The following is a 27127-nucleotide window of genomic DNA, read 5'->3' as shown; positions in this document are numbered from 1 at the left end:
AGTAAGGCAAGAAACAATTACATACTAGTAAATGAATATAAATAATAAACTTGAAAATAAAGGTAATGAATCTCAATATTCCAAAAGTCTTGTTCCTCGATCAGCATCTAAAGGAAATTGTAGACCAGAAAAAAGTGTGTAAGGGATTCTGTGGATAATTAAAAGTTGAAAGTCTTGACACAGAATGCTGTATAGAACTCAAAATAAAAGTTATTGCAGCCCTTTTGACTTTCTTACATTGTACTAAACAGTGCTTTAAACAAATAAGATTACTGCAATGAAATCTGCAAATATCGCATCCCTGATTTTCTGCACTTTCACAAGATCATTTCAATGTGCACTGGTGCTAATGCTTTCTAACATAATTTTGGAATGTGTATTTCACATTTTGGTACTGTATGGTTAGCCGGCTGAAAATGTGGACTGTAGAGGGGTATGTAAAAATATTTTATACTCTTGAATGTCCCCTGTGGGTAGGAAGATTACATGTACTTCGTTGTTGTCATAGTTTTGTGGAAAGTGTTAGCTTTGATGTAGTGTGCATTACACACTATTTTCATGAAGGCAGTAGTTACTCAAATTTTTAAACTTGGTGATTTTGTTTCTGTGAGTAACAAATGTGTATTTTTTTGTGGCATTACCAAACAGCAGCTACACACGTCAATGAAAATTTGGTACATTTAAATAAAGAAAAATTCTTCCTAAGTAACATTTCCAGTTTTCATATCACCAGTGGGTTGGCTTGAGTATTTTACTCTCACCACTCAGTCTGTTTTTACCAAACTCTTTCTGTTTTGAACAATTTATTTTTGGAGGAAATATTAGAAAAAATTGCTGAAACTCAATTTTGAAAATGTTTATGAAACTTGTCTAGCTGTGAAGTCAATCAAAAAGCAGCATCTGGTGGAAGTGCGCTCCATGGCAAACCCTCCAGCAGTGGTAAAACTTGCACTAGAATCAATCTGCTTTCTGCTCGGTGAGAATGCCACGGAATGGAAGAGCATTCGATCAGTCACCATGCGCGACAACTTCATCTCAACCATTGTCAACTTCAACACTGAAGACATGACGTAAGAAACAAGGGGAAATATTTCTCTTGTAGGCCCAAATAACCTCTTAATTTCTTTTTGGTTGTATGCATGCCTCTGCTCCCAGATGTATATTTATCCTGCAAAATATTCTAACATGTCTGTTCATATGTACATAGTGTTTACAGAAGCAGTGACACGTTTTTAACCTTGTATGCCAGCCAGTCTCATAATAATAATAATAATAATAATAATAATAATAATAATAATAATAATATACTTTCATAAGATGATGATAAAAATGCACGACTATTTCCTGTAGCCATTAGTCACAGAAATTTGTAGCTGGCTTTCTTGTTTAAAAATGGGTCACATTTTCTTTCGCTTTGCCGTACTGCAATTTAACAATGCCTGTCCTGCTAAATGAAAATTGACACTTCTGCTATCTTCTGTCATGAACATTTCCTACAGCTGTGAAATCAATCAGAAGACAGCATCTCGTGGAAGTCCGTTCTATGGCAAATCCACCAGTTCTTGTGAAACTTGCTCTTGAATCCATCTGCTTACTGCTCGGTGAAAATGCAAGTGACTGGAAATCTATACGTGCCGTAATCATGAGGGACAACTTTATCAATAGCATTGTCTCTAATTTCAGTACTGAGGATATTACGTAAGCATGCAACTATGTTCTTAACTGTAGATTAACATTTTGTTTTGTGTTTTGCTTTAATTTTGAGCTTGTGATTGGTAGCAAACATAACTTGTGTGAAACTCTTCTTTGCTTGTTTTAAGGTACTGTGTTAATTATGTGGATGTAGGAACTGGTTTATTGAGCTCAGAGTTACCAGTGACAAACTATTACAAGCTTTTGGAACTGTTGGTTCATTCCACAGGAAGGAAAGAGAGTGAGTTTATGGGAGAAGAGTCAGGCCATTTGGAAACAAAGATGTGTAATGTCCCATGTTCCTTCATGAAGAAGTACACAGTGTGTGCTAGCACTTCCAGGGGATGAAAAGTGAGAGGATTGTGAATGGACAGCAGCTGTTCAGGGTTGACAGAGAAAGCATATAGTTGAATTTCAATATGGATAAGAGTTACAGATAGATCTATTTCGAAATTGGAGAGGGGTTAGTGGAAACATAGTTCTTATATGTGGCTGCAATCTGGGGTAAAGCCTTTAGGAACAATGACAAAGATTGAGCAAGTGCCGGAGGAACAATTGGGTTAGGAAACATGATGAAATTGGTGGAAAAAAGGGATATGAGTTAGATAGGTGATTATGAAGAGAACAGGGGTAGAACAAGACTGGGTAATGTGTAGAAAATATTTCGTGATAAAATAAATCCACTGTTAGAACTAGATGTTAAATTCACTGTAGAGGTTTGTGAAAGGTAATAAAACTGGAAGGGAATAATGCAAGATCACTAGAGACAGAGAGAGAGAGAGAGAGAGAGAGAGAGAGAGAGAGAGAGAGAGAACGGGTAACTGACAAGGAAGAATGTCCATCAGACCGAGACAATCCTTCAACAATGAAAGCAGTTCATCAAACAAGGAGATCCTCATCCTGGCATCTGAAAGACCTATCACTCTGTCATTCCTGTGGAAAGAAGTAAGAGTTCCGAAAGCTCGTATTATTGTTTTATCTACTTTTTAGTGTGTATATTGATGGTGCAGGAATCACACCTTTGGAGATAAGTACTGACAAGGCACTCTGAATATTCACTTTACAGCAGTATTAACTTTCACCAATTTAATTCATTGTTTTACCTCTAAACAAGAATCAGTGGAATTTCACTAAAGTATATCAATAAATGAAATAATTTGAATGTTGGTTTACAAGAATCATGAGAATGGCAGGGATCTAATCAGAATTTACAATTAAGACATTGTTTCAAATCGTGATTGTGAACTAATGCCTTCATGAAGTGCCTTTGGAATTTAGGGTCTTTCGATGGTGCTACAAATTCTGACATGTAGTAAGTTTCATTGATGATAAAAGTAGATAGAGGTGTGAAGCCACAGCTCTCTCCTGAAGGTCATAAGTTTGACGTTCAGAGAGCAACTGCAAAGGACGCCTCCTCCTGTGTTTTTGGGATAGGTTCAGTGGCCATATCCAAGATCTTACAAAAGTATCATCAGGTTAGAAAAATTTGTAGGTGCAGAAATTTCATTGTTTATAAATCATATATTTGACAGACACAATCCAATTACTTTGATGTAAAAAATTCCATTTTTTTAACTGGAGCAGAATGTGGCTTTACCTACTTCAACCCAGTATAAAGTGGTTGCCATTTGTCTGGATTATGTTAAAGGTGCTTACCTAGCAAAAATGAAGACATTGACGGTCTGTTCACCAAAAAGGTGAAACATTGTAATAATTGTTGAAGAAAATAGGGCAGTGACAGTAGTTACATAATGGATCATATCTTTTTATTAATTTTGAAAGTGTCAAGGCCAAGTCACAAAATATGACACTGCATCAGAACTTACTCCAACAGGCTGTCTGTAGGACATCAGGGATGTGGTCCTCAAGTGATTTTTCCCTTTGCAAAAGCATCTTGAGTTACAGAAATGGCTGTGTGCGCCTGCAAAACATTACTCAACCACAGTTCCAAGGAGACACGTAACAAGGAATAACAAAGCTAAATTTTTATTTTTCTGTATTTGTAACACAAATAAAACTAGAAATAAAACTACAAATTTCAGTGAAAAACACTGCCCTTAAGAGTAAGCCAAAAAGTAACACTTTGTGATGATAAAATATCTTGTGATGGAAGCAGACTGCATATAGCTCGGCACAATTTGTTTGTTAAACCAGTAATTGCCCTCAGGGGCTCAGTATTGATTTGCTTGCTACAGGCTTGGCAAATCCAGGGTTCCTGACCTGGGGGCTGGTAAGTGCTGCCAACCCCCGTCACCGTAAGCTCTGGGCATGTTTCAGTGACCACTGCGGAGCACGGTAATCAAACATTGTGTGTCTCAGGGAACGGAGATCTTGGCTTGACCGCCCGGATCACGAGGGCAGGATTAATTAAAAAAAAAAACTCAAAGGTGTGCTGTGCGCTGAAGTGGGACCGAGATGGAACCTTCAAAATCTTCTCCTCCCAGTGGGAAGGGTGTATCGCCTGCGAATATTCACACTTATTCATCCAAAAGAATGAGAGAGGCTCGTCCTCCTGATAAAAAGAATACATTGGGGTGCAGTAACAGGGCTTGTGGAGTCATGTCTAACAATGTGTGTCTGGTGATAGATGGAGGAAGCAAGAATGGGCATCTCATGAAATAGTGAAATAATCGATGTGGAGCAATGAACATGCAGTGATAATGGAGTAATTGAAGACTGCCACTTTCATTGCCACATTCAATTCTCCGACAGTGCCTGAACATCTTATGGTGGGGTTCCTTCAACTTAATGTTCCGCCTTACATTCCAAATCCTATGCAGTGCTATAAATGCCTGTATTTCAGCCATATAACCCTGAGTTTTCGAGGTGAAGTGATGTGCAGGAACTGCAGAAAAGCTGCTCTTGACCCTGGAACTAAGTGCCTGTCTGCGCCGATCTGCATCAACTGCTCTAGGAACCACCGAGTCTGGAGCCAAGACAGCCCTGTTTTTGCTGAAGAATGCAAAATACAGGAGATAAAAGTGACCAAGCAGATCCCCTATGCCGAAACCAAAAAGGTATATAAGGCCACGAAACCCCCGTCTTTGCCATCTTGTATTCTTCCATGGTGCAGAAACCTGTTCCCAAGGCAGATGATTCGACACAGACAATGCCTAGTGTGCCTCTATCCTCCTCAAGCAACTGCACTTGCACAAGTATATGTAGAGGAAAGGAGTAGGGACAAAGCAATCCAGGCAGCTGCACCAGGCAAGACTAACAAGAGTCCCGCAGTGAACATCCAAAAGGTACAAGAAAAGCAGAGTATCTCTCAATGCCCCCTTTCCCCCTCATTCTCGAAGGGACAGGGTGCAGGTAAAGACACGACGTTCAGGTCAAAAGCTTTCCTGTCTGACTGATGAGGAGGATATCATGGAGTTACATGCCTTGGATCCAGTCAGCCCCTCCACTCCCCCTCACTCTTAAAGTGCTTCACCTCCCCTGTGGAAAGATAAGTGTAAATTAAAAGTGCACCTATGACATGGCTTCCATACTACAGTGGAACATGAATGGGGTCAGGAATCATGTGGAGGAACTAAAGCTCCTATCACAGGCATGTCCCATGTGCTTTAGTTTTTAAGAAACAATTTTAAAGATACAGATGTCCCTATGCTACAGAAATATACACTATACCGCAAGGATGACCTTTTGGGGGAAAGGGCCAAAGGAGGTGTTGCAGTGTTTGTCACTAGTGCACACCACTCCTATGCGCTCACCTTTGCTATTGACCTGCAAGCAGTTGCAGTTCAAATTCCTGTGTGTAGAAGGATCACAGTTTGCTCATTGTATTTACCTCGCAAGATGCCCTCGACTCTGAGGCTGTCACGGATCTAATTGCACAACTCAAACGGCCATTCCTCCTCCTGGAGATGTCAATGCCCATCATGTCCTGTGGGTCTTGACCAATACCAGCCCTCGAGGTTGGGTTTTGGAAGGCCTCAGGACATCTCACGAGCTGTGCATCCTCAACATGGGTACTCACACACATTTCTCTACTGCTGCTGGGCCATTTTTCAGCCTTCGACCTCTCTTTCTGTTCCCGTGCCCTCGATGACTCTGTGCAGTGGGAGGCCACTGATGACCTTCATTCCAGTGACCACTTTCCAGTTCACCTTCACCTACTAAATGGCTCACCACCTGAAGTTAAGCCCTGAAAATGGATGGTCAGCAGGGTTAACTGGATGCGTTTCAGCCAGCCAGCTGGCTGTGTTCAAACATTGTGACAACATCCAAGGAAGGGTGGACCACATCACACGAGCGATCCATCGTGCCGCTGACCTCCCCATCCCACAGTCCTCAGGACATCTTAGGAAGCACCCAGTACCTTGGTGGACAGCTGCTGAGTGCCGTTCCGCGATCCAGGAAAGGCATGCAGCTCTTCAACATTTTAAATGCCGCCAACAATAGACAACCCTAGGGCCTTCAGAGTCGCGAGGGCCAAGGCTCGACGCATCATTAGGGAGAGTAAGAAAAGGTCATGGAAAGCGTTCCTGGACTCGGTCAGTCATTCCACTTTCTTCTATAAAAGTATGGGAAGGTGGCCGGAAGATTTCCAGTAAATTAAGCCGTTTACTGACAGCAGCAATGCTGAAACGGGGTTGCCTCTGAACAACACCCAGAGACATTGCTTAGATGCTGGCCGAACATTTTGCACAAACCACTGCCAATGCAAGCCAGGATCCAGCATTTCATGGCTATCATGTGACTATAGAGAGTGGAAAAGTTTGATTTTAGATCCAACAGTTCTAGGGCCTACAACTCCACTTTCTCCATGTGGGAGATTGAATTGGCACTGACTGAGATCCGTGACACTGCACCTGCTCACGACCAACTCCGTTACTGCATGCTTAAACAGTGACCAGCGACATCAAAGGAAATCCTCCTTGAATGTTTTACTCTAATATGGCAGACAGGCAACTTTCCCAACTCATAAAGGGAGGCAATTCTGATCCCTCTCCTCAAACCAGGAAAGAACTGCACATGTCCTGGTAAAATTATCACAGTATTGCCTTAACTAGCTGTGTAGGAAAGACCCTGCAGTGAATAGTTAACCATCGTCTGGTCTAGTTGCTAGAGACCAGGCAAGTCCTTAGCCTCTCTGTGTGTATTCCAAAGATTTCAGTCCACTGTCGACAATCTGTTCCTCCTAGAGGCGGCTATTCAGCAGGATTTCCTCTGTAAGCATCACTGTATTGGCATATTCTTTGATATAAGTAAGGCATATGATACTTCTTGGAGACAATTTATTCTTGCTCAAATGCATCAATGGGGCTTTCATGGACACCTCCCCATCTTCGTACGGTCTTTCCTGTCTCAGCGTTTCTTTAGGACCCGAGTTGTTGACACGCTGTGTGATCCATTTGAGCAGGAGAATGGTTTTCCTCAGGGTAGTGTCTCAAGTGTTACCCTCTTTGCCATAGCAATCAGCAGTATCACATCTACGGTAAGGAGTCCTGTACAGTGCTCGTTATTCATAGATGATTTTGCTGTTTTCTATTCCTCCTCCAGTGTTGCAATGGCAAGCTGTCCGTTGCAACTTCTGGTGTGGTGATTAGATAAGTGGGCTGCAAAGATGAGTTTCCAGTTTTCTGCAGATAAGAGTGTGTGTGTGTGTGTGTGTGTGTGTGTGTGTGTGTGTGTGTGTGTGTGTGTGTGCATTTTAATCATCCCCCTCGTCTTTTTACTTTGCCTGTCTTGGATATGGGGGACACCACCCTACATTTTAGAGACAGTGCTGTTTCTGGGCCTCATTTTTGACTCCCGATTGTCGTGATCACCACACCTGCGAGACCTGAACACCGTCAAGTGCCTGAGCCGCAGGTCTTGGGGAGTGAACAGGGTGTGTCTACTTCAGTTTTATCAGGCTTCTGTGCATTTGTGGCTTGACTATGGTTGCACAGTATGTGGATCAGCAAGGCCCTCTTACTTGTGGATCATTGATGCTGTCCATCATGAGGGGATTGGCTGGCCATGGGTGCTTACCGGAGCAGTCTCATACCTAGCATTAGTGCTGAGGGAGGGGAACTGCCACTTACCATCCGGTGCTAGCTCCTCATGGTGCATCAGGCGTGTAAGTTCCTTGGAGCTCAAACTTCTGCGCACACCATACCATGCTATAGCTTGTCCACTTCTGGAATGCTTTTTTTCCAACCGTCCAAGAGCCATGATGCCATTTGGGATGCGCGTGCAGCATGTGCTGGAGTTACTCTGTTTGGAGTCAGTATGATGCCAAATCAAGAGTTTTAACCATGTGCCACCCTGGTTACTGGAGAGACCCTAAGTGATTTTAGGTTTGGTGTGGTAGTGGAGAGGTAGCACTCTTGCTTCTGTTTTTAATGGGTTATATTCTCGATATTTTATCTGAGTACCATGACTGTGTAGTTCTTTTTACGGATGGGCCTCCGTTGGTTGCTTTGTTGTTTTCCTGGATCGTATCCTCAAGGTCAGACTGCTTCCAGAATTTGCTGTCTGATGCAGAATTATATGTGATATTGTGGGCACTGGAGCAGATGAGATGTTCTCCCCATGTTAGATTTATCATCTGCTCAGATTCTCTGAGCACCCTTTACTTTCTCAGACATTTGTACCCAGCAGATCTAGTAACACTGAATATCCAGGGCGACATCCTACAACTATGACTGTGCAAAGGATGTATCTTTCTGTTGGGTACCTGGGCACATTGGAATTGCAGGGAATGAAACGGTGGATGAAGCAGCCAAGGAGACGTTTTGTGATACTCTGGTATTTTGGTGTGCTATCCCCCTGCATGCTATCACCTTGCTGTTGAGGTACAAAGTCATGTGTCAATGGGAAGACGAGTGGCTGGCAGTGACCGATAACAAGCTCCATGTCATCAAGCCCACAATTCGGCCCTGGAGTACTTCCTTCCAGCCACGTTGGTGGGACGAGGTTCTTCTTGCTCATTTTCGCATAGGCCACAGCTTTATGATATGTGGATTCTTACTCTGGTGAGAGGACCCTACAATGTGGGGTGTTTTTGGCGTGCAGAACAAGGTGCGCCACATTTTATTGGACTGCATTTTATGTGCCAACCAGCGGACTGTGGCCGGTCTGCCGTCTCTTTTATGTAATGATGAAATGAATTTGATTAGAGTTGTAAAGTTTCATGAATTGTCTAACGTTTTTAACAAAGTTTTGGGGAGATGTTCTTAATGTGTCTAAGGGTGGCTGGCTCACCCTAGTTTTTTGTAAGTGGTCAGCCAGTCACATTTCCCTGTGCTTTCCTTTTAGTTCTTCTGTGTTTTGTTTTCTCTGTGTTTTAATTTCTTGATTACTGCTCTTCCCCCCCTCCCCCCTCCCAATTGGTTTTAGTGCATGTGATAAAGAGTGACTGTGTGATCATTTCAAGTGCATGCGTGTACAACACTTTTAGTTCATCTCCATGTTTGTTTTCGTAAGTGTAAGGGCCCTGAGGACCTCGCTGTTGGGCACCCATCAGATTGAAAAACACACACACACACACACACACACACACACACACACACACACACACAGTAATTGTGACCACTTCCATAGCTGAATGATTAGCGTTTGGAAGGTCCCGGGTTAAATTCCCAGTGCCTCTGTAGATTTTTACTGAGATGGTAAGGTCTGGAATGGGATCCACTAAGCCTCGCCAGGCTGTATGAGGAACTGCTTGAATAAGGAAGCAGTGATGTCACTAGGATTCATCTATTGGCAATAACTGCTGAAGGGATTGGTGACATGTTGATCACATATTCTACGATTGTAGATCACTCCATGTCAATACGGCTGATGGAGGAACTAAAACCTCACCCTCAATTCAAGATAATGGAAGACTATAAAGAGATGTAATCAAATTTCAGAGCGCTAACATGGTGCATGGAGGTAATAGAGCAAAGAAAAGTGCAGAAACTGTGAAGAAACTGAACAGTTTAAAATTTCTTATTTATGGACTTGGTGAACCACATAATGTTATTTCAAGAGAAGCAATGGAATTTCTTGGCTTTATAACAATTAGTTGTCCTTGACATGTTTGATATTTCTTGGGAGAAGACACAAAATGCAATAAACAGATATGCAGTTAGAAACTAACAATATTTCATTGCAATCCAGCTACAGATTCTTGTAGTTCTGTACATAAAATGGGCAGAGGAAACTATTAGCAGTTCAGTAGTATTCATTTTATTTTGTAATTGATGAATTTTGTTAAAAAAATGACGTATCACTTCAGCAACGTGACACTTATGATGTCAAACACTGCTGAACCTGTTTGTTGATAGTGGCTTATGGGAGCAGCTGTAAAAAATTAGAATGATCACCATACCCCAAAAATCAACCATTTGTTTCATATATGATAAACTTTTTGCAAGATGTGAATATGGCTTAAACCACTCGTTGCTATGCTGTTAATGACTGGAATGGCAAGAAAGTCTTTGGCAGTATTTGTGTAACACTTCATGTGTGAGCTGCTCTGCTGTTCAATAGTTACATGTTAACCAAACTTTAAAATACCAAGTACTGTATTTTATAAGTTGTTGCAATGTTTCTTGTTAACAATAACATGCATTGTGAATTTCATTTACAATGTGAAACTTCAGTGAGCTGTCACGAATTCATCTGGGTGTCCAATAAAGTTTTCCATTGTTTGGAATTTCTTGGTGTAGGAAGTATAATTTTATGTTAAACGGCACTTGAATAAGTAACGTAATTTTGTACAGTATGTACATCATTTGTATGTCTCCTTATGTCTTACCATAAACCACTAGACAATATCGTAATTCATTCAAAAGTTTTGCAAGTTTGTACCTTGGTACAGCTACCAGCTGTGGCTTACTAACTTCGTTCTGTAATTTTGGAGGCCTTGAAGACTGTAAATAGGAGGAGCTTTACTTGCCAGATATGCAGGGTGCTCAGAAACAGTCTGAAACCTTGTAAAGGTGTTGCTGGGGAGGTTATGGTGTAGGGAAAAAAATTGGAATGTTGCACCATTTCAGAGATATTTAGCATTGAAGTTAGCCAATCAGGTCATTGCTCGCACAAATTCCAGCACTTGTAGGCATTAAAATGCCATAATCTGCAGACATCTATGGGTCCATTAGCTACTACTTGAAGAGCACATTACTGTTAAAATGTGCATTTTTCAAAACTGATAAATTTAAGCTACATTTATTGGTTTTTAAGAAACCAAATTAAGAAAACATTTAGCGACACTGCCTCTTGCAAGCTGCTTGAATTTGTACAGCTGACTGCCTGATTGGCTAACTTCAATCCCAAATAACTCTGAAGTGTCAGAACACACACAAATTTTTCATTAACAATTATTTCTCATCACAACCTCCCCTGCAACACCCTTACAAGATTTTCAAACTGTTTTTGACCACCCTTTATAACACAAAACAAATTTGGCTGAAAGTGATTTAACAAAAAGATTGACAATTAATACATAAATACCATAATTATAAATGTCTGGTGAGTAAGGACCCATTATTTACTTGTTGTGCCAACACTGCACAAATCGTGTAATTTCTCTAAAGTGCTGTACATTTGAGGGCTGGTGAAAGTTTCACACATAGTTGTTGCTTTGCATGTTCTCATGCTTGTTTTATAGCTTTTATTTTCAAATAATTTTTATTGTTTAAATAACTTACAGGAATGTGTGTTTTCTTTTTCTTTGGCATTGCATAATGCAATGTAATTTGTTACAGTTTTAAGAGTTTTATTTTTGTTGTACTGTTATCATATGTGACAGCTGACAAAGTTTTGGAATTAATTCGTGTACAAACTTTAAAAGTGAAACTCTTAGTGGATCATTACTTTAAACAAACGAATTGGGTTAGTCACTGTATTGAATTTATTGATGATAATGTATTAAAATATGAGGTAATAACATGGCAGCAGACTATAGTCCTGCTGGTGCACAGTTATGTGGCTTGCAAATCATAGTTTCCCTACAGTCCGCGGTCCGGACATATAACACAAGGTTGTGTTGCTCAGAAAATTGCTTCAGTAGTGAATTGTAGCTTAATTTTCAGTGTTACAGTTTCAGGCACAGGTCAATGCAATGAAAGTTTGAGTAACATTTTGATATTTACTATGCAATGGGAAAATACATAAAATTAACTTGATGTCACAATCATTGAGCCTCATGTATACAAACTGTAATCTATTTGGTTATCTGCCAATTTTTGTATGGCTTGTAGTTTGTCAAGCAACTTCCCCACATGATTAAAATACTGAGCGTATTGCACACAGATGTACTACCTAAGATATGATGTAGGTTACACATTTATACTAGTCTCATGAAGAGGAGGAATTATTTTCAAAACTTTGTCTTTATTACATTTATTTTTATTTTCTATTTGGAGCACTGTAGTTGTAATTATTGGAAACTGATACTAATATTAATTTTTATGTGTTGTTAAATGACTGTAGATAATTGTAGTCCTTCACTGTATGTCATTTGAGAAAGAATAATGTGTGTTTGATAAAGTTGTCCGGTCACAGTAATATACCCTCATAAACAAATACTAAACATTATGTAAAGTCACATTGGGAAGTAATTCTGTGCTTTCTTTTTCAACACAGGCAGACACGTGATACCAACATAAATTAAGATTTTAAACTCTTGTCTATATTACGCAGTCTTCTCATTTGCTTTCTCTATTGCACCAATTCTTGATGTTGATTACTTTTATTGAATTGCCTGTTCCCTAATTAAATTATGGGAAGGTTATATATGAACTTTGGCTGCTTAAGAGGATCATCCTCGAAAAAAGATGATCATAGGACAGTGAAACTTCATTAAAATATTTGTAAGAATTTATGGAAGAGAAATAATGGTGAAACTGTCACAAAAAGCACATTTTAATTTCCATAAGAGAGTGTAACACTTGTTAATTGCCTACCATGTTTATGTTCAGAGTTAAAAACATTGCTCAGTGTGGTAACCATCTGCATCCATAACAACGTGGAACCACACTAGTGATTCTGTTTCACAGTTGTTTGCAGCACTATTCAAATGGTGGGCCATGGAATGTTCAGCTGTCATGACATAGCTCAAGCCGTGCTTGAATATCGCACATTGCATCCAGCATTTCAGCCTTGGCAACAGTAACTTAACAATTTGTGGCACAATTGGCTGTCAGCCTCTCCCAGGAGCAATTCCCAAATCACCAGTTAATTCGAACTTCTGAATCACATTCTTCAACACTGGTGGGGAAAGGGGATCTCTCAGATTCCTTTAATGCTTTGGTACTCATTAAGAGCTGCAGTAAAACTGCTGTTGTTTTGATAAAACATCTTTACATGTGAAGTCCTATTCACCTGGTTCAGGCCCGTGTTGACTGACTGCATGCTGATAATTTTCTTTCAGCCCTCCATCTCCGTAAAAGTACTGGTGCCTAATGAAAAGTCATGACACAGTGCACAGTCTGGACATCATTCCTATAGAGTTGAGTACCCATATGGTAAATAGTTTTCTGTCTACATGAGATGAAGCAGTGAAAGTTTAGTTATAACCACAACCACCACCACCACCATTGATCCTTCAGATAAACTCCTATACATCCCCAAAATACGATTAACGTTGATTGCTAAATATTAATTCTTCAGACCTGAATAATTAATTGAATCTTTAAAGTTCTGGTTGTATAGATTGTAGTACTGAGCAGTTACACATATGCACTATGTCTCCACGAAATAAAATGCTTAACACCTTCAAAGAAATCTTAAAAGTTAAATAGTATGAAATTCTGTATGTAACTATGCCAAAGAATAGATACTTAATCGGGAAAGCTTTGCGGATAATTCTTGCTTATGAAACACAGATTTTTGCTGTGCATTTGTAGCAAATGAAGTTTCATTCCGCTCATGTTGCCTCGTACTGTGAAACGTGAAAATTCCAGATTAAAAACATGAACCCTGTTTAAATTTTATTGAAATTTAGATTGGGATGAAGATATTAATGAGAAATATGTGGGTCATTTATATTTGTGTGTGTGTGTGTGTGTGTGTATGTGTGTGTGTGTGTGTGTGTGTGTGTGTTTGGAGTGTATTCGTGATAAATATGATGCTAGTATAAATTCCTACCTGTTGTCTCCAAAATTAGAATGCAATTACGTACAGTGAAAGTTGCTTTGATTAAAAGCTGGTATTAATAAAAGTGTCTAGAACTATAATATAAAATAACTTGTTACTTGAAAGTTCTGTACATATTAATAATAAATTGCATGTTCCCAGTGATGATGTAAGGGAGAAGATGAAAGCAAAATACTTGAGCAATCCTGATTACAATTTTGAAAAAGTTAATCGTGCCAGTATGGCATGTGGTCCTATGGTTAAATGGGCCATTGCGCAGGTGTGTACAAATGACTCACAAAAGAAGTGCAAATTTTCTAATGTGCTTGCTGATTTACTGCAGAACTGATCAAAATGCAGACCAGAAAAATTAAGTTTCATTTGTATTTCAGATTAATTATGCAGATATGCTGAAGAGAGTTGAACCACTGAGAGAAGAACTTTCATCTCTAGAGAAACAAGCAGATGAGAACAAGAAGAAAGGAGATGAAGTGACACAGCTGATAGCACAGTTAGAGCAGAGCATTGCTTCATATAAAGAGGAGTATGCACAGCTGATATCTCAGGCCCAGGCCATAAAAGCTGACTTGGAGAATGTGCAAGCCAAGGTAACTTTAAATATGTTAATGGAATGCTTGCTTACAGTTTAAATGTCCTAACACCAGTGTGTGGTGTATAGCCAAACTTTAGGCTTCAAAATTTCAATTGAATAGTTTTCAACGAAATTCACACTAGTAAAACATATATATTACTGTTGCAGTATTATTAATTAGTGTTGTGATATATTGTAACAATATTATGAAAAGGATAGTTGTTACTCACCATATAGTGGAGATGCTGAGTTGCAGGAATAAACAAAAAGACTGTCAGAAAATGAGCTTATGGCCAACAAGGCCTTCATCAGAGGTAGAACATACATTTGCACACACACACACTCGTGCAAATGCAACTCACGCTCATGTGACTGCAGTCTCTGGCTGATGCAGCCACACAGAGAACTGCTGCACATGATGGGAGATGCAGCTGGGTAGTGGTGGCAAGGAGGCTGGGGCAGGATAGCAGGGCATGAGTGGGAGATGGTAAAGTGCTGCTTATGGAAGCATGTAGGGACGAGGTGGAGTGAAGGTAGAACAGCTAGGTGCAGTTGGGAGGTTAGATGGAGGGTGGGGGAGGGGAAGGGGTCGCAGAAAAGGAGAGGGGCAGAAAGACTGTGGGTGTCTTGGTGGAATAGAGGTCTGTGTAGTGCTGGAATGGGAACAGGGAAGAGGTTAGAGGGCAAGGATAAAGACTAACGGAGGCTGAGGTCAGGAGGATTATGGGAATGTAGAATATCTTGCAGGGAGAGTTCTCACCTGTACCGGAAGTTGGTTTGGAATCCATTATTCCTTTACCTGCTTGCCACTACTGATGCCACCTCCCTTTACTCTAACATCCCTAATTCTCATGGCCTTACTGCTGTTGAACAAAACCATTCACAATGCCTGATGGATTCCAGACTGACAATCTCCTTCCTAATCACCAGGATTGACTATATCCTCAACCGCAATTTGAAGGCATTACCTACAAACAAATCTGGGGTATGGCTATGGGGACTCGCATGGCACCGTCCTATGCCATCCTATTCATGGGCTATCTAAAAGAATCCTTCCTAAACATCCAGAATCCCAAACCCCCGCCTGGTTTAGATTCATTGATGACGTCTTCATTATCCAGTTCAAGGGTGAGGACACCTTATTCCCACAATCCACCAGGACCTAAACACTTTCTCTCTCCTTCACTTTACCTGGTCCTACTCAACCCAACAAGCCACCTTTCTCGATGTTAACCTCCAACTTAAAGACGCCTACATCAGTATCCCCCTCCATTACAAACCACCAGGAATACCTCCACTTAGACAGCTGCAACCCATTCCAAACCAAGAAGTCCCTTCCATTCAGCTTAGCCACCCATGGCCAATGCATCTGTAGTGACAAGAAGTCCCTTTCAAAATACATTGAGGATCTCACGGAGTCCTACACAGACTGTAATTACCTTCCCAACCTTGTACAAAAACAGGTGTCCCTCCAGTCTCCCACCACCTCACAAAGTCCCACTGTTTGGCCACAAATGATCGTTCCTCTCATGGCTCGGCACAACCCAGGGCTGGAGCAGTTGAATCACATTCTCCATCAGGGTTCTGACTACCTCTCGTCATGCCCTGAAATAAGGTATGTCCTTCCCTCTCCTCCCACAATGATATTCTGCCACCCACTGAACATACACAATATCCTCATCCATCCCTACATAACTCCTGCTCCAAACCCCTTGCCTCATAGCTTATATCCCTGTAATAGTCCTAGACACACAATCTGTTCCATACATCCTCCCAACTCCCCCTCCTTCAGTCTGATCACAATCACCATCCGTCCCATCAAGGCAAGGCTACGTATGAAAGTAGTCATGTGATCTACAAACTAAGCTGCAACCACTGTGCTGCATTCTATGTGGGCATGGCAACTAACAAGTTGTCTGTCTGCATGAATGACCACTGACAAGCTGTGGCCAAGAAAAAGCTGGGCCGCTCCATTGCTGAGCATACCGCCCAACCGAATGTTCTTCATTTCAGTGACTACTTCACGGCCTGTGCCATCTGGAACCTTCCCACAAACACCAGCTTTTCTGAACTGTGTAAGTGGCAACTCTTCTTGCAATATAGCATATGTTCCTGTAATCCTCCTGGTCTCAACCTTCATTAGTCTTTATCATTATCCTCTAGCCCCTTCCCTGTTCCCATTCCAGCACTACACTGTCCTCTATTCTAGCAAGGCACCCACAGTCTTTTTACCCTCCCCCCCCCCCCCCCCCCCTCCCCGTCTAACCTCCTGATCTCCTGATTGCACCCAGCTGTCCTACCCCCTCTCACCACACCCCTGTATGCTCCCATTAGCAGCACTTCAGAGACCCATGACTTGTTATCTTGCCCCAGCCTCCTCCTTACCCCATCATCCAGTTGCATCTCCCATCATGCGCAGTTGCTTGCCGTGTGGCCTCAGCAGCCAGAGATTGCAGCAGTGTATGTGCGTGCGTGTGTGAAGGCCGAAAGCTCATTTTCTGACAGTCTTTTTATTGTGCCTATCTGTGACTTGGCGTCTCCCATATATTGTGAGTAGCAACTGTCCTTTTTCATAAATTTTTACCTTCCATCTTGGATTTTCCTGTGTTGATATATTGTATTAAAGGAAAATTCAATTGAGAGAACTAATAAATTATGAGACTGAATTGCCAGTCAATACTTACTGTCAGGAGGCGAAATGTATAGCACATGTATAAAAGTAAAAGGAGCACACTACATAGCTTTTGGAAGTAATAGTTCCTTAGTTGAGGGGAGAGGGCTATGATGAGGGAAAGTTGAAAAAAATAAAAAAAAAAGACCATTCACTCACACATGCTCGCACCTGAGTGTGTTTGATCACTGCAGCGGTGTGTATCTTGTCCCAGGGTCTGACTGACCTGCCCTTCCTTTTTTCAACTTTCCCCAGCATATCCCTCTTTCCTCCATGACAAAGGAACTATTGATTCCAAAAGCTAGATGTGTACCTTTTACTTCACATGTGCACCCAGTGGTGCTATACATTTTGTCTCCTGAAGGTGAGTGACGGGCGAGCTTTGGGAGCCAATGACTCTTTCTGGCCGAAGGGTTGAAGGGGAAAGAAGGGTGTAAAAGAAAATGACTGCCAAGGGATAGGAAATGGAAGAGAGTTTCGAAAAGTCACCCAGGACCTTGGCCAAGGGAGACTTACCAGACAGGATGAGAAGGAAACACTCTTTCCTGTCTTCCTGTCCAGTGTCTTGGGCAACTTCCCCGAACATTCCCCATCTCCTAAACCTCACCAAACCTTTTCCTTAACCCCTCTTCCTTCCTCTTCAAGCCTGTTGCCAGGAGGAGGAGCCACTGGCTCCAGAAGTTTGCAAATTTGGAGACTTTCATATGTGGGTTTCCTGTCGCTGCTTGGTGAAGATTCTAGTTTCAAAAATAAATTAAATATTTCAGTATGCGAGCTTGAATAAAATTTGTAATACTGATAATCTCTTCAGCCATTGTACTGTAAAGTATATTAACCACGCGCTGGTGTATTTTATTAAAGTAAGTAGTGCTTTGAAGTATCATGCTGATAGAGAGTAAATTTGACAAATGTAACTATCAACAGGTTGATCGATCAATTGCTTTGCTAAAATCACTTGCAATTGAGAGAGAGCGTTGGGAAGCTACCAGTGAAACTTTCAGATCACAAATGTCTACCATTATTGGAGATGTTCTCCTTTCATCAGCATTTTTGGCATACGCCGGCTACTTTGACCAGCACGTGAGTACTGTCTGTGAAATACTTTTATAATAGATAGTTCAATTCTTAATTATGAATGTAGCATAGTACATAATTACATACTATTTGGCAGAAGTAACACTGAGCATATTACCATAGTAGAATTTCTTATATCTACTTGCATCCTCCAGATGCAGTCTGTGTGCAGCTTACTGTGTTACGTTATGGTACAGTCAATTATTAAGCAGTAGTGTCTCATTAAAGCAGTCTTTTTCATTAGTAATACAAGGCCAACAAAACAGCGAACAGAAGATTCTAGAATGCTGAGTGGACACCCTCCCCCCAATATCTATCCCCACATCTCATATCCATTCTAAGTGAGATGGTGCAGTGGTTACCATACTGAATTCACATTTGGGAGGATGATTGTTCAAATCCTCATCTGGCCATCCAGACTTAAGTTTTCTATGATCCCCATATCACTCCAGGCAAATGCCAGGATCATTCCTTTGAAAAGGGCATAACGCATGACCAGTTTCCTTTGCTATTATTTTGTAACTCAGTCTCGTACTCTGTCTCCAGTGACTGTGCTGTTGATGGAATGTTAAATTGTAATGATGGAACATTAAATTGTAAATATTTCTTTTCCTTCTATAAGCATTATTTTCAGTGTTTTGTTCTCTACCACATACACTTTCTTTTTAGTCTCTTTCTATGATCATCATCATCATCATCCCAGATTTGTTTAAAATTAAAAGGAGACAAAAGTGGCTGGCCACTTCTTAACTTTTTGAAGTAAAATTCCTAGCTGAAACAAACAATAGTGTGTGCACTCAGAAGAGAATTCTAACAAATTAAATTATTGGATACAACTGTTAAATATGAAAACTGATTATCACACTTTTAGTACCTGACACTTGTCCTTTGTTGCTTTTACCTGTCAGTTTAGAGACTTCATCTAACATTTTTCTTTCTTCAAACCTCACATACGGAAACTTAGGTTAACAAGAGCAACTTCGTATTAAAAAAAAAAAAATCTATATCTATTTATTTTGCAAATAATGTTTCTTATTGTTATGCTCGCACTCTGGAAAATATGATACTTCATAAATGTATGTGATGTTGTTAACAATTAAGGGCAAGAAGTCAATGTGTATAACAAAAAGGATTTTTGTTAGCTTTTTCAATCTAGATTCTAATTTTTTCTAATGAAATTATGAATGCCATAGGTGTTTTGTTCTAATGTATTGAACAAATGTATATTAATGGATGATTCAAAGCAATGAAAGCAAGTAGCACACAACATTTGTTCAATGAATTGCAGTTGTACAGACAGGTGATGCTGAACAGAGAGAAGGCTAGTATCCTTGGTTGGCCTGTAAGCTGTAATAAATGTTCCAGTGTACGTAAAGTGCCGTGGGGTGGTAAACATAAGAATAGTCCCCAGGTGTGTATGAAAGAGCTCAAAGAAATAGGTGCACAACATCCAAAGAACTGAATCGTTGAGGGGTACCCTTACTTGGAAGTGATGAGAGATACCCTGTATGAAATGCCCTGCAAATCAGGTGAGCAGGATTGTGTTGTGTCCACTTACCCCAGGAAGAATGTTTAGAGTGACTTTTAGCGCATCAGTGACTTTTTACATGTACTGATGTAGCAAACATGAGAGAGAAACTTCAGTCCACCATTACTGACAATATGCAGATGTTCTCACTTGTGGCAATATTTATCTTGGACAACACACAGATTCACAAGAGAATTAATAATTCAGAGCTGTAAGGATATCTTAAGTTGTCATGATAGCCAGTTCTCATAAGAGTGAAGAGTATAAAACTTTTGTGGTGATACCTGCCCACAATGAATAAAAGTAGCCAGCTAGTATTTGGAGATATTTTAACCTTGAAATGGTGCAAACAACTCTTTAATAGATTAATTATAAAAAAATGTTGTAGTTGCTCAGTACCTTTTTAGCAGGATTTATTTTCCCAGTGGGCCATTTTGATGTTCAAGCAATCATATCACTTTCTAGAGATGGATTTCGTAGTGTAACTAGTTTCTAAGTTTATTGAATTTTGTAACAATTTGGTTTGTAAATCAGTTTCCCTTGGGGGGGGGGGGGGGGGATAGGTTTCCTTTATTTACACCAGTACATTGTTTATCAATACTGTTCTTTTAGTTCCGAACAAATTGTGAATATTTTTTATACCAAGATTTGTAACTTTGTGGTAGACCTAGTTTTTAGCAACCTTAATTAAAAACTGACATGTTTGTTGTACAGTATCGCCAGAACTTGTTTGCAACATGGTGTCAGCACCTGCAGCAAGCAGGCTTGCAGTTCCGGCCAGACATTGCACGGACTGAGTATCTATCAAATCCAGATGAGAGGCTTCGTTGGCAGGCTAACGCATTGCCTTCAGATGATCTCTGTACTGAGAATGCGATCATGCTTAAGGTAAAATTTCATAAATTGCTATTGCTCATTCATCTAACAACTTTTCTTGCACAATGAGTTTTTTTTTAATAATGGGTTGTGTATAAAATATTACTTAGTGTACCCAGTTGTTTCCCCAATTTCCAGAGAGAGGCTGTTTTAGAGGTGCTTCTGTCATAACACTAATATTCCTCCTTCAAAGTGTACCCCTGTGATTTGCTTTGGAACATACATGCTGTGCCCCACTGTGGTTCACAAATTAAATATTGGCAAATTTGAGAATTAAGTACATCATTTTGTAGCAGTTTGGTAAGGTTATGCACAATATACTGTGCACTCACAAAAAATGAGATTCAAACAGTTGAAAGTGGCAAAGCCTGGTAGTCCTGTCCAGAAAGGTTGCTTGTTGCTAATTTAATAGTATTTTACTGTTCTTTAAAATCGTGTTGCCTGTAATTCTTCTATCGAAGTATACATATTGCTAAAGAATTTTACAGTATTTACCATCTGTGGTGGTGGTGGTGGTGGTGGTGGAGATAACTGCACCTATTGTTGTCATCCATAAACCTCGCAATTCTTTTTGAATTTGGTACAATGTGTTCTTGAGCCACTAAGAGTTAACATATTTGCTAGTTAACTAGTTAGTCAAGTGTCCCATAAATCTTATTCGTGATGGATTTGTTGATGTAGAATGCGTAGTTAAATGGACGTTTTCCGCACACTTCCCCTTGTGTCTTCTTCTTCTTGATTAAATGAAGTGCAGCTAAGGTAATATATGCCCTTCAAAAACTTTAATCTACACATGGGAATTGATTTTAATAGAAAACTTCACTCACATAGCCATTGTTTTCCTTTCGTGAATAAAAATTGAACAAGTAAAGTAATTGCGGAAGGGGCAGTGCTTGAATCTCCTTCTCGTTAGAACAGTTGTCATTTTTACTGTAAACCGTCCTTACCTTTTTGTCCCATTAACAACATATTACCTGCTGAGAAATCACTTTGTTTGGGTAATATAACAAACTAGATGTAAGAGTTCTGTAATAAAACTAATAATGTAGTAAGAATATCTTAGCTTCCTTGGTCCAAACCCCCACACCATGCCTCATTTACGTTTTAATTTTTGTACTTTTTTGTATGAATGCTTCAGTTTCATTTGTCAGCCCTGCCACAATTTTATTAAAATTTTGATTTAAAAAAACGACAGACCCATCTATTCTACTAGACTATTGTCTGGTTTCAAGTGCCATGCTTCAGAACAGTGCACAATGTGCTGCAGAATGATATTCATTCCGGAAACAGAACCTAACCCTCCCAGGACAGACAAAAAACTGTAAAGCAGGCAGGGATGACTTCTAGACAATATTTCAGCTACACACTTCATCTTTTCCTTTCCTTTTCCAATTTCATTCCTTCAGTTTCCGTTTCTGAAGATACCGTTTGAAATACCATACTGGGTTCGTCACAACTCTCTCTTGAAATTGCTCTTGCTTTTGAGTTCTATTCACTACCATTGATAATCACTGTTCACAAACTTTGCAAACCACACACATCCTTACAACCCCCCCCCCCCCCTCCTCTCGCACCACCATCACACATACACACACCCTTCACAGCCCAGCAAGGATTTTTCAGAATTTCATTAATTTTTTTTTTCCTCACTACTCGTGTTCTATTCTTTTTCGTAATGCAAACCAAGTATAGTGAAACCCCCTAGTTTACATTTTTGTGCTGTCCAGACTTAAAAAACGCAATATTGAGGGAAATGGAGAACTGAGGAAAATGTTAAAAACCCCCAAAATATAAGCAAAAACACATATGTGGCATATCTGATTAAAAATCGCAATCTGCCCCAATACTTTGTATACAATCTGCCTAAGGGAAGGAAATGCAATGTGCAATACAATGTTTATATGATAATTTGTGGATATGGATTTCATCAGTTCTTTTTAAGAAAATGAGAGATGTGTAACAGCAAATAAAAGCTCATCAAAAATTGAAATTGGCATCTGGGTACAAGGTAATCAAGCTATTTGCCGACATGCTACAATAACAAACTATACATTCAAAACACACATTTTAGAAAGATCATCTTTTGTGCTCTCCCAGAAAAAAGCAAAAATTGATGAACATGTTGATTTAAACCCAAAACATCGCAGCAGCAAAGTTGTTAAACGATAAGCATAAATGCAGACATCTGCTTAGTGACAAATTTTGTCACCATTGCTGTTATTGTGTAATGCTTGCGTTACGAGCCCCACTTCATATGCTCACAACTGTTAAAGTGTTATTTTAGGCTATATGAGACAAACAGAGATAAGAAAAAATGAGTTTACATCCCTAGTTGACATTAGAAGCTTATTAGAAGTCGGTACAGTGAATTTCTGTACAATGTATAAAATGTAAATTTGAAAGAAAACGTAGGTGCTTCAGTTTCGCTTCATGCCCTCTGTCACTGCTGCCAATCTTTACAATCTGCAGTGCGTAGTGAGTGCGTGTGGTGCAAGCTATATATCTGAGTTGTCTACATATTTGTTGCAAGTCTATCGTGTCACTTTTGAACCGAAAATCTTCAAAATGTGCTATCACAAACCCCTTGTTGTAGTTCTGTGCGATATCTCTGTCATAGCACACCACCTGCGCAAAAAGTATATTTTCAGCACTTCACAAAGTGTTTTCACCCCCCACCTGCACTTCAGTCATTGAAGGGCCATTCCTTTCTCCTCACATCCAGTAGGTGAGCTTGTTTTATGTGTATTAGTTTGGTGAGGTGGCTGCACTTGCTATTGGGCAACTTAACAAGTTGCCAGCCAATAAGAATTCACTAGCCAAAAAAGGGCAGTGTTTCCTTGATTGTGACACAGCATATTCTTTGAGACTCAGTTTTATATATTGATGATTAATATTGGTGCTGAATACAGTACATCGGAAATGCATGAAAAGAGACGAGACTGAGTTATAAGTGGCACAAGAAAAGGTGGTGGCAAGGCCCCTTCTTCAAGCATTGGCTCAATCCAGAACACTTCGTATCGATTGTCTCGTTTTTTCATTACTGCTGCAACCTAGTAGTAGTTGTATCATAATAGTGTGGTGAAGCTAAATGTTGCAAGTTGTGTTGGCAGCATCAATCATGGCTTACGTTAGTATTTCCTCTCACACGTCCTCTCTCCACAATGGCCTAAAATATATCCTTAACCATGGTGTTACTCCTGTTGCGAACCATTTGTCTTTTGTGCCACTTGTAACTCATTTAGTCACATCAAATGTCAATAGGAAGAAAATAAGACAAAGCCAAGTTAGATGTCAAGTAAGATTGAGGCAAACATTACTGGGAAGAAATGTAAAATTGGGGAATTTTTAACATTGATCTTATGGGTTTTTCAAAGGGGCTATGAGTTTATGGTATAGAATTGTGAAAAATGTAAAATCTGAGAATGTAAAATTGCAGTTCCACTGTATTCATATAGCCTAAGGTTTCATCTTAGAATGGATGTTGCCGAGTATTATTTCATTATTTTGATAAATTGTGCTGGGAGCTCTGTTACGCCACTGTGATACTGTGTACATTTTCAATATGTAAATAGTGTGTTAGTTGCTGGCATACTTCTGCATAACAGTACCATGTTAATTTAATCTTGCAGCGTTTCAATAGATACCCTCTTATCATTGATCCATCTGGACAAGCAACAGAATTCATACTGAATGAATTCCAGGATAAAAAAATCACTAAGACAAGTTTCCTTGATGACTCTTTCCGCAAGAATTTAGAGTCCGCTTTGCGATTTGGAAACCCCTTGTTAGTTCAGGTAAGAATACATCTTCAATTATTTCATTGTTGTTGAGTGTTACAGAAATTTTTAAAATACTACCTATTGTGTTTCTAGGGGTAATTTATTCATAAATGGGATTTTGAAAGTTGTTTCTTCCTGTAATTTATGGTGATTAGAATAATATAGACATAGAAAAGGCATATGACTCAGTTGACAGGGAAAGACTCTGGGAAGAACTGAAGAAGATAGATACAGAAGATGGATACATTAATGTTATAAAGACAATGTACAGAGGCCACAATTGTAGAATTAGAACACCATTGGGGAATTCTGAATACTTCGAAGTAAGACAAGGACTTAAGCAAGAAAGTATTCTATCTCCTGCGCTTTTTATTGTTGCGATGGAGGGAATGAATAGGGCAGTTAAAGATATAGTAAAAGAGAAAGATAATTTTTGCAGATGATACGGTAATATGGGGTAATAAAGAGGTAGATGTACAGTTACAGCTTGATATGTGGAAGGAAATAATTAAAAGGTATGGATTAAAAATAAATAAAGATAAGAGTGAAGTAATGGTATTTGGAAGAGAGAAAGGAATCAATGTAAATATTACTTTGAATGGAGAACCCCTCAAAGTGGTAGAAAGTTTCACTTATTTAGGGAGTGAAATATCTAGGGATGGAAGAATAACTAATGAAATTAATAGGAGATTACAGAAGGGTGGCAATTTCTACCAAACAATAAAACATCTGATTTGGAATAATGAGGTTTCAGAAAGAGCAAAACTCGTTATGTACAAGAATTATTACATCCCTATTGTCACCTATGGTGGAGAAACATGGACAATGACAGAAAGGGACTGGAGCAGACTGCAAGCAGGGGAAATGAAATTTCTCAGAGCAGTTAAGGGAAAAACAAGAATGGACTGAGTAAGGAATGTAGACATTAGAAAGGACCTCAAACAAGAAAGTATGAGAGAAGAAATTGAAAGAAAGAGATTAAGATGGTATGGGCATGTTAAGAGGATGCATGGGCAGACTCTCCCAGAATTATGGAAGAATTAAAGGTGGATGGGAAAAGACCTAGAGGGCACCCAAGAACAGGGTGGAAAATGGGAGTGAGAATATCTATTGAAAGGAGAGGTGTGACCTGGCAGCAAGTGGAGGGAAAAAAGTGGTGGGAGGACCGAGCCAAATGGAGAGGACTCGTCAGCACCCAGATCCGTCAGTAGCTGGAGCGGGATTCGGATATAGATAGAATAATATTACATTCAAAATTTGGCGTAATTTTTTCATAGGTAATATGAAGTGTGCCACAATGTTTGAGAATTAATTTATCAACTATGTGATTTGCCATAAATTTCCACTATGAAAAACTTCTATCTATAATTCAAGTTGTTGCTATATCTAGCACAGTGTAATTGACAAAGTATAAACTATTTGAAAGTGTGTAAACAATGAAACATATTATGGCATCAAATTTCTTTTCGTGGAGGGCGGGACCACAAGACATTTCAAATACTTAGAGTAGACACACAATAAATGTGGCACGATCTTACTTTACTTGAAGTTTCTGTTAGTACCTATGTCAGTTAATAGCTACGTCTGTTTGTACCTACATTTTAGCAGAATAAATTTTGTAAATATGTACAGATTTATAATTCTCTTTCTCTTTTTTTTATGTATAGGATGTGGAGAATTATGACCCAATCCTGAATCCTGTCCTCAACAGGGAATTAAGACGTACTGGAGGTCGTGTTTTGATTACCCTTGGTGATCAGGACATTGATTTATCGCCTTCTTTTGTTATTTTCCTGTCGACAAGAGATCCAACTGTTGAATTTCCACCAGACATATGCTCAAGGGTGACTTTTGTGAATTTCACAGTCACTCGAAGTTCACTTCAGAGCCAGTGCTTGAATCAGGTCCTAAAAGCAGAACGTCCAGACATTGACGAAAAGAGGTCTGACTTGCTGAAACTACAGGGTATGTTGTTCTCTCTCTCTCTCTCTCTCTCTCTCTCGCTGTGTGTGTGTGTGTGTGTGTGTGTGTGTGTGTGTGTGTGTGTGTTTGTGAAGGGGCCTAAATGTTGGCAATATTTTTTATACAATTTACAATATTTAGAGGATTTTAGAAGATGATTACCTTTCATGTAATAGGTGAGTTCCATCTCAGATTGAGGCAGTTGGAGAAATCCTTGCTTCAAGCTCTGAATGATGCTAAAGGAAAGATTCTGGATGATGACAGTGTAATAACAACATTGGAAACGTTGAAACAAGAAGCTGCTGACATCAGCAAAAAAGTGGAAGAGACAGACAAAGTTATAGGTGAAATTGAGACTGTGTCTCAGCAGTATATGCCTCTTTCGCAGGTAATGCTAATATCTGAATACTTAACAGGTAATTTTTTAGCCTTTTCGTTACTGATGAATCGACTCATTCTGTTGTAGGCTTGCAGCAACATATACTTCACAATGGATAGCCTGAACCAGATTCATTTCTTGTATCAGTATTCTCTGAAGTTCTTTTTGGACATATTTAGTTCAGTTTTACACAATAATCCAAAATTGGCATCTCTCACGGACTACAGGGATCGACTGGGCATAATTACAAAGGACTTATTTGGTGTAAGTATTACATTGCTGTTGTGATTCAGCTTCAGAATTTTTTGATCTAGAGGTGTATTCCCTTCCATCAGTCTTGTGCAGTTCTTGTAATTTATGCCATGCCACAGTACTATAAGCAGCAATAAGAGGCTCGGAGGGGAGTACTCAGCTAGTTTTGTTCTTGTGCTTAAACCCCCAGTGTTGCCACATAATGAATTGTTATCAAAGGAGTAATTGTCTCTACAGAAATAGGTCCCACAAACACAATGTAAAG

General features: G+C 39.7%; 1 protein-coding gene across 1 annotated transcript in view; it reads left to right on the top strand.

Moving 5' to 3' along the window:
- The window catches only part of LOC126354951 (dynein heavy chain, cytoplasmic-like), a 217351-nt gene that overhangs the window by 146877 nt on the left and 43347 nt on the right, over positions 1–27127 (top strand). The window contains 9 exon segments of the mRNA XM_050005032.1: positions 1500–1698; positions 13912–14029; positions 14142–14357; positions 17937–18092; positions 20329–20502; positions 24120–24284; positions 25937–26234; positions 26408–26619; positions 26698–26874. Coding sequence (XP_049860989.1) covers positions 1500–1698; positions 13912–14029; positions 14142–14357; positions 17937–18092; positions 20329–20502; positions 24120–24284; positions 25937–26234; positions 26408–26619; positions 26698–26874 — 1715 coding nt within the window.

Source organism: Schistocerca gregaria, chromosome 3, assembly GCF_023897955.1.
Source record: "Schistocerca gregaria isolate iqSchGreg1 chromosome 3, iqSchGreg1.2, whole genome shotgun sequence".
NCBI lineage: Eukaryota > Metazoa > Arthropoda > Insecta > Orthoptera > Acrididae > Schistocerca > Schistocerca gregaria.
The sequence above is the reverse complement of the archived record's forward strand: the minus strand, read 5'-3'. Positions and strand labels throughout refer to the sequence as shown.